The sequence below is a fragment of the Rhea americana genome, unplaced genomic scaffold (assembly GCF_003343005.1).
Source record: "Rhea americana isolate MKP2758 unplaced genomic scaffold, rheAme1 scaffold_74, whole genome shotgun sequence".
Classification (NCBI taxonomy): domain Eukaryota; kingdom Metazoa; phylum Chordata; class Aves; order Rheiformes; family Rheidae; genus Rhea; species Rhea americana.
The window spans coordinates 1,148,749-1,157,879 of record NW_028186912.1 but is presented as its reverse complement, the minus strand read 5'-3'; the positions used below and the strand labels follow the sequence as shown (position 1 = coordinate 1,157,879).

Sequence of the window (9,131 nt, the reverse complement as noted above, 5' to 3'; positions counted from 1 at the left end):
GGCTCCGCTGTGGGGCGAGGCGAGGGCGGTGCGGGCTGTTCCCGGGTAGCGGTGCCGCTGTGTTTGCCTTGGCCGTGCTCGCTGGAGCCTCCTGGTCCGAACGAGCCCCCTCCTTCGGCAGAGAAAAAATAAKCGAAATGTATTAGTACATAGCATCGCTGAGCCGTGCGGAACCAGGGCCACGGGGTTCTGCTTTGAAGTTTCAATTAAGGTTTTAGATCAGATTTTCCTTGGCGTTTTGTTCTAGACTTGCCCTCTGTTTTGTAACTTTAGGGCAGAGTCTTTTAAATTTTTAATGACAGAATAAAGGTATAGTAATAACTAGAAAATTGGCTAAAGCGGAACATTAGCCTTGAAAAAGCACTATCAGCCAGACATCTGATAAGAGATTTTTTTTTTTTTTGAAAGGGTTAATGTCCTAGGTCTGAAACACATGGATTTCAGCAAGCATCTGAGCCAGAGGCACAGGAAAGGTTATTAAAAATGAAGAATGGTTTAGTGTTGTCCCAAGGCTGAAGAACGGACCGGGTGATGCCACATTACAGTGGAAGGAAATGACAGGGCTGGAGGGAGGTATTGGCAGATTTCCTCCAAAAAATGGCATTGCCTTTAGTTAACAAGTTCAGGAGTTAGAAGGCCTACTGATTTTTTTTTTTTTTTTTTTTTTTTTTTTAGGTAGCGCAAAGTTGGGGCAGAGCCACCAACACAGACCAGGTCAGAATGTCAGCCCCAACGGAGTTTGGTGACCTGAATTCAATTAAATTAATAAAAATGTGACAACTAGTGAGTCCCTGGGTCTGTCTAGCTCAGAACTTGTCTGAGCACAGTAGATGCTGAGGGAAGGAGCATAGAAAATGATAGGTACATGGTGTTTGCTGTATAACCTCCCAGTTCCTGGTAAAGGTACAACAGTACAAACGACAAGATTATGCATTTAGAGATAGCAAAGCTTTCTGTTAAGTTGAATTTAACACTGAAGAACACCAGGAGAAAGAGCTGAGTGCAAATTAGCAGTTTACTTTTTAATGTGGCTGTAAAAAAATACAATCAAAAAGGAGAAGCAAAAGGTAATCTCAGAGTTGCATTTGCTTGGGTACCATAATGATCCTGTACAAATAGCTGGTAAAAATCAGTACTTTAGCCCCTTGAAATAGCTGCTGGGAAGACAAAATTCAAGTSCTAAGTACAGGGAAGGGCTGATCAGAGGAACGGTGTCTGCCAAGTGAGGGGAAATATTGGGTCACAGTATGCTTAATCTACTAAAATGGAGGTGGAAAGGTGACATAGCTAGTCTTTGCAATTATGCTGGGAAGGGAATATCAGAGAGGGAAAATTATTTAGGCTAAAGAACATCTCGTCATGAGGGCAGATGGGTAGAAGGACACCATAACCAGCTTCRTACAGGGAATCTAAGGGAAATGTCCTTAAAAAGCGAGGTGGGGGAGGGAGGCGGTAATTACAATCTGTATAAGCTAATAGTAGAATAAGACAAAAGTTGTTCTTTTGAATGCAATTCTTCCATTTTATGGAAATACTCAAACTTTTTTTCCTGTTTTTTGCAATTATAGTCTTCATTAAAGAACACCCCCAATTACACTGTTTATTTGCTGCTTCCTTGAGAAGCAGTGATCAAAACAGTTCATGTTTTACCTTACTGCCACTAAGAAAAAAGAAAATCAAAGCAATTAATTTCATGAGAAGTAATGAAACCTGACTGTCTAAACATGCATCCTGCTCTCCCTACACCCGCTCCCTCTGGAATGTCATTTTCCCGAGGTCCCAGATAACTCCCTCTTTCCACCACTATGTTCTTCATTCCACCCACACATGCATTGCTGTATCCCCAGGCCTGCACTTTGCTCTCATAGCACCTGCAGCTACTCCCCTACTTTATCCTAGGCCCTTCACTATCCCTGGTTTTCATCTTAGTGGCCACTGGTGGACCTGCCGGGAGGCAAAAAGCAGCACTGGGTTGGCAGTAGGTGCTTGCCGATCCGCTCACCTGGTCCTGCCTCTTGAAGGCTGGGCAGGCCACAGTGACTGGCCAAGGACTGAACTTGCCCAGACTTTCCTGTGGTGCGGTGCTGACAGCTGGGCAGAGAGAGAGAGAGAGAGAGAGAGAGATGCTACCATGGCTTGAATTGGGCAGCTGTGGTCAAAAATTATTAGGAAGAAAGGAAGGAAAGCAAAAAAAGAACAGACACCTGCTTGCAAGAAAATGATAGTTTAGGAAAATGTGCAAGATTTTAACTACATCACTTGGGCAGCAGAAGTAGTTTAAAGGAAGATATGGTCTAAAGAAACGCTTTTAAAAAAGAGAAAATAGGCTATTTGTTGGTATGAAAACAAGTATTTGTCATCTGGCCTCCAAGACTGTGTCTCACCTTGTTTGTACCTGTGTCTCGCTTCCCCTTCTCACTCTGTAACTGATTCATGGTCCACTTAGTAATTTAGATTCTTGATGTTTGTCAGTGCAGGATTATCCAAAGGGGAGATTAGAGGAATAGTCTTTTCATTATAAGCCAATAATATGAATGCAGCTGTCATCAGTAATGCTCATAAATCAGTATTATTAATTGTCCAGTGGCACATAAGAAAGGATATATGCAATTGGCTTGAGTCAGAGCAATTTTCCACCTCACAAAAACACTGCCTGGCACATGAACATTGCTGGTTTGTAAAGTGCTGACCAGATTTATAAGTCTACAGAAATATTTCAGAATTTTCTTCTGGCACTCAGGAAATGTAGGGTGCTGTATAAAATGGGCTGGAGCTGTTATAAGTGCATGCGATCRTCAAAAGATGAAAACCTAAGCTTTTTTGTCTACCACTGGTCACATTTCCACTCRTTCCTGTGTGCCAATGCTAGTATTTGTGTAACTGTGTGCCAACTGGAACTTATCTGTTTTATTTTTTGCTCTTAGCTTTTTCTTTCACAGAAAGATACATGCAGTAGCCTCTTATATATGAAAATATTCATAAAATGAATACAAAACAGCTGTCCRTAAAGAGGCTGAGCCTTTCAGGATGAGGATAACATGCATATACTGATCAGGAGACCAACAAAATATTGCTCTTGTTGGAGAACAGCACTATATAGATTGTTAAAATAAAAAAATCCTACATTCTGAGATCTCTACATCACTTCTCTAAATCCTTGTTGGAAAATCAGGGCAAAGCCTACAGGCAATAAAAGAAAGCTTTAGGCATTGTAAGTATCGTACTGATTCTATTGAACTTTTGCCTTTCGCAGTCCTTATTAGGAGCAGAGGAAAGACTGTACGTAGTCCAGTGTGCTGTCTGCACACTATCAGGATAGAAACTGAACGTTTTATTGGGGGTGAGTTCAGCTCAGTTGGTTAGAGCGTGGTACTRCTAATGCCAAGGTTGTGGGTTCARTCCCCTTATRGGCTATGCTGAGGGTTGGACTAGATGATCTCCTGAGGTCCCTTCCAACCTTACCATTCTATGATCTATGATCCTGTTCTCTCTTAGTTGTTAGTAAATTGTACCTATTTATATTTTACAAGTACTTTGCTACAGCTATTAACATTGTCATATCAACAGTGAGAATTCTATTAGTCATAATAATAATCCATGAGGTCTGACCTCTTCCAAAGGAACTGAATGACAATTAGGGTGACTGTTTGAATATTTATGGTTATTATGCTGTTAAAACTTTGCATCTGTTCTGCTAATAGATCTGTATTATTAAAAGTACTTAAGCTATAGTCAAATATATTTTATAGACAGTATCTACAGCTTTCAAATGACAAGAAAGGCATTTCTGACATGAGATTCTGGTATAGCTGTAGCTATTACAGAGCAGTTTTCAAATCATTTCTTTTCTGTAGACCTACTGTATCTTTCTTAACTTTGTTGTAATATCTCAACTTTTAGGAAAAGCCTGTTTCCTGTTACTGATCTTTGTGTGTTTATTGTCAAGATCCATAAAGATCTTTTGAAATAAATAGACTTCATGTCATKTTCTTCCTTTCTTTTTATAAAGCTCAGATTACCAGCTCTTTCAAAATAAACACAGACACAAAAGGAATCCAGAACCTCAGAGTRGTAGCTAAGTGCATTATTGTTTTGTGTAATAAGATATGGATGCTGTGCATTTTTAAGRAATGGCATTGACAAGGAAAAAATGAAATTTGGCTGTACTTTATATAAAAATTAAGTTGAATTTCATTATGAAAGTCTTTAAATTTCTACTGCCTCTACTATGAAGTGGAAAACAAATGACAAGTGTGAGGTTGCTCATCTTTAATGTTGGTAATACCTAGTTAATTTTAATAGATGTATTCCCTTTTTTCCATAGACTTGACCCCCACATAGTACCTTATATATTATCTAAACTCAAGATGGAGACATGATCCATCACAGTACACAGTATGGAGTTGATCATCAGCATCAAGGTTGAGTTCAGTTCTGAATTTAGAACATTTTCACTTACACAAAGAGTAGGTGGTAGTTCTCCCCTAAACTAGAGTATTATTTCTGAGAATTTTAATCGTATTAAAATTACTTACAAATTTTATTTAGTTAGTGTAATAGAATTCTTCTTTTAAAAAAGTTTGATAATGGACTAACACAAAGTCTAAAAATTTTCATATAAAACTCATTTTGTAAATAAGCTTGCTCCAAGAATTCAGGATATAATTAAAATTATTAGCAATGTTGTAAGTAACTATTATCGTAAGTGATAACTAAAATAAAGTTCAACTGTTTGATAAAAGGTAGCTCAACCAATCATCATTTTTCTCCTATAATGTATTTTCATGTTGTTCTAATGAATCACTGTCGGGATGGTCAAGAATTATGCCTTCATCKCATGAAAACATGTCATCTCTTCCTTTGGTTCTCCTTATTGTTTTTCAGTGTTGGAGGAATTAAGGAGGATGTGCCAAGCTTTAGGGACTAGGATCATCATTTCAAAAATCTTCTGTTCCAGATATGGGAATGGAGGAAATGCGTATTCAGAGCTTTCGAAGTCTTGAATTCGTAAAGCAAGTGGTACTGCAGATACACTGCAGAGGTACTACCCAAGCTTTTTCACCACTCTTGCTGACATCTCTCCACCTTACCATGGAGACTTGCCTCCAAGCATGAGAAACTAGCTTCATCTTCATGCAAATATAATTATGATTCTCATAACATAGACCAATGGTGTCAGTTGTGACAGGTTTCAATTGCAATAATCATTAAGCACTGTAAATCCCCTAAGTATTCAGTGTTAACCACAGAATAATGCTTGGGCGATGGCTAGAGCTAGAGGTTTTAAATATAATTTATGTTGCAYCCAAACTGCTGAGCTAAAAGCTGACCTCTGGAGCTATCCAGATGTTTGGAATAAACTTTTAAAATAATGTTAAAGATTAAGGTAAAAATTAAGGTCTTTTGTTAATTTTCTCTTTTATAATGCAGAGCAAAACTTTTTACAACTTGGCTTAGTGCCCTTCTGTGCAAACATTGCATACTGAATCCCACATGCTTCTATGCTGCTTTGGTTTTCAATAGTCTATACCAAATAGTTCAGTCTGTACAATGATAGTTCAGTCTATACAACAAGCTCCCAAACTCAAGTTCTTGTTCAGCATCCTTTTTTTCTGGCCTGTATCCGCAGCAGACTGGCTATGTTGCATACCGAAACTATTGTCTCAAACATGCTCTTTCTGTTGTTCCCTCAGAATGCTACCATGATACAGCATGATACCTATAGTACACAGTTTTTAAAATTAAAAATCGTAGATTATGCATATCAGYCAAGTGTGAATTTTACCAAAATTCAGCCACTCTCTCTCTTTGCTGCGTGAATCCTTAAGTTGCTTTAGTTACCAGCTGGTCTCATCTGCATAATAAACTGATTTGAATTACTTTAGAGCAAACAATTATTGCTAACTTGGAATAGCTTTTTTAGACAGGTGGATCATGCTGAAGTACTTTCAGCTAAGTAATATAAGCTAACACACTTTAGTTTTAATAATCTGGGAGTCAGAAAAGGATCAGTTAYGCAACTTCACAGATGGACCATTACTTAAATAGAGGTCACTTCTGTCTGCCCATAGTATGTATGATTGATTCTGTACCTAAATCGGTTAAGTCAAATTTGAAAACTGATGGTCTTCCAGGGTGTTTCTCAATACAAATTGCTTTGCTGAAATAGTGTCTAAAGTAGCTCTTCTCCTTTTATTTATTTATTTTTTGTTCATCTTATATAAATAAGCCGATATGCACACTGACCACACTTTGTAACACAAAATTCATGATTTGTTACAGCTACATTCAAAAGGCACCAAASGGTCTCTTGACATTTTCTTCTCTGTTACAGTCACTGCCCCTTGCTGCAGGACACCCTCATGTCCTTGCCACCAAACACTAGGGGCAAGTCACAGAAATGCCCCAAGACTTGTCCTAGATGCAYAGAGTGTATTATGAGAAGTAGAACTGGGGAAAAGTACTTCAGTGAAATGTGTGGTTATTTGTTCAGTGCAATCAAAAGTCTGATTCCTGTCAGAGATAAAAAGCTGTACGAAGATTGGTCCTGCATGTCTTGATGTTGCAGTAGGATTTGGTAGGATATTTCCAGAGAAAACATCTGGCAAAGAAAACTAAATGTGGCAAAATTATTGCTGTATTTATGTTAAGGTAGGTTATAGAGAACGTCAAAGAGATTGGGCTACTAAGCATAGAGTTTAGTCCCTGCCATAAAGAGTTTACAAGTGAAGAGATAGGAGGTAGAGGAGGAATATCTTAACTAAACTTGTAACAGAGAGCAAAAACAAAAAGAAATGGAGAAACGTGTGGGTAGCCCATGCTTTGAATAAGGAATTAACCTTATTGCTTTGTGTTGTTAATGCTGTCTTAGCTTTCSTTTTTTTGCAAGATGTTTTGGCTTCCCCTTAGTATGTAAATATTTGCTTATTAATTTTTATACTGTTTTATTTTTTAGCTATTAAGTCTAACAGCAGCAGCATGAGGGGCAGAACTTTCTTAATGCCTGACCTGAATAACCACGATGACCCTATACCTCTTGAAGACATTGAAAATGATACTGAAAATGACACAGAAGTTGGATCAGGATCCATCAGTCAGATTAATGCGTCTCTAAATAAACAGCAGACAGTATCAGCAGAAACAGAAAGATATCTCACTAATCCATGGCTGACGCTTTTCGTTCCTTCAGTTTACACGTTAGTGGTTATGCTGAGTCTCCCTCTGAATGTTACAGCAATACTTGTGTTTTTGAAAAAAATGAAAATTGAAAAGCCAGCTGTAATATACATGCTGAATTTGGCCATTGCAGATGTATTGTTTGTAAGCGTGCTTCCTTTTAAGATTAYATATCATTTTTCTGGAAACAACTGGGTATTTGGACCGGGAATGTGCCGTTTCATCACTGCTGCCTTCTACTGTAACATGTACTGTTCAATAATGCTTATGACGAGCATAAGCTTTGATCGCTTCTTAGCGGTGGTGTACCCCATCCAGTCTCTCTCATGGCGCACATTAACACGCGCCTCCGTGACTTGTTTCATCATATGGCTTGTGGCAATAGCTGGGGTTATACCTTTTCTCATCAGAGAGCAAACTATGGAAATACCCAAGTTAAATATAACTACCTGTCATGATGTGCTAAAAGAATCTGAACTTCACAACTATTACGTCCACTTCTTCTCCATCTTCTCTTCTGTTTTCTTTGTAGGGCCATTTATAATTTCTACCATCTGTTACTTGTGTATCATTCGATGTCTTAGTTCTTCAAGTATTGTTGCAAAAGAAAATAAGAAGAAACGTGCCTTGCTCTTGTGTGTAGCTGTTTTTTCTGTTTTTGTTATTTGTTTTGGACCAACAAATGTCCTCCTATTAATTCATTATATACATTTTTCTTACGACAACAGTTTAGAGTATCTCTACTTTGCCTATCTACTTTGTGTTTGTATCAGCAGCTTTAGCTGTTGCATTGATCCTTTTATTTACTACTATGCTTCTTCTCAATATCAGAGACAACTTGTCAGTCTCTTCGGCTGTAAAGAGACTTTTGATCCTAACAGTAGTAACAGCAGTGGCCAGTCAATGTCGACCACTAGTAGAAGGGGTACCTGCTCCAGTAATGTGAACAACAGTGTCTACAGGAAATTGCTAGCAATGCATTGAGAAAATGTCTCTTACATTTGCTTATTTTTAGACAATTTCAGGAAAAAAATGTATTATATCCAATATAGCCTTAGATCAAGTTGTTGTGAAATACATCGTTCTATGGATTCATTATAGTAATGCACAATTCAGCATCCTATATGTGTATAGTGTATGTATATAAGTTAGTTTAGAACAGAAAAATAATTTTTTAATAAAAGCAGTTGAATGTTTTTCAAATAAACTCCTTTTTCAACCAAATCCTTTAATATTTTTAATTCAATTTATTACAAGGGTTTTATGAAATCCTTTTTTAAGTTGACTAGATGCTCATTTATGGAACCATCTCTCCATTACTTCATGACCAAAGTGAAATTATCTTCCCAAGTAATGTTTTATCCGATTTGTTTTTTATTTCTGGAATTATCCATAAACTTTTATTATTACTATTGCATCTTAGGCTCTGAAACTATATGTTTTACATTTTTATATATTCCACTTCAAAACACTTTATATGATCTTAGGAACGTGAACACATGAAAAACAGCCTTTGATTATTGAAATTTATCACAGAAACTATTTTTCGGCAACTAGAACAAGCTTTTCTTTCAGTATTCCTATCACTAGTTTCTTGTCTGGGACTACATTTTGGATCATGGTATTTTTAGATCCAAATTTCACAATAGACCAATGCTGAATGGCAACCCAGAAAATATACTGAAAAAGTAGTATTCAGCATCCTGTTTTGCAGTTTGCAATGTGTTTTCCTGCATGTGATTGGTCATCGTGCATGTGATTAGGTCTTCGAAGTATCCTGTATCTCTGCCAAGTTTGGATTATTTTTATTTTTTACATTGTGTCCATACAATTGCGGCAAAGTAGAGCCTAAAGTTAGCTTCATTCTATAGTTTTCTTTTACTACAAAAGATTCCAAAGTCAAATAACAGGAAATCAGTTTTAGAGGCAAATGTGAAGATGTATTTTATGGGAAA

The 9,131-nt window shown here is 37.4% G+C and overlaps 1 protein-coding gene across 1 annotated transcript in view; it reads left to right on the top strand.

Moving 5' to 3' along the window:
- The window catches only part of F2R (coagulation factor II thrombin receptor), an 8,917-nt gene extending 539 nt beyond the window's left edge, over window positions 1–8,378 (top strand). The window contains exon 2 of the mRNA XM_085322000.1: window positions 6,956–8,378. Coding sequence (XP_085178126.1) covers window positions 6,979–8,160 — 1,182 coding nt within the window. The 5' untranslated portion in view covers window positions 6,956–6,978 and the 3' untranslated portion in view covers window positions 8,161–8,378. The remainder of the gene's footprint in view (window positions 1–6,955) is intronic.
- Window positions 8,379–9,131: the final 753 nt, after the last annotated feature.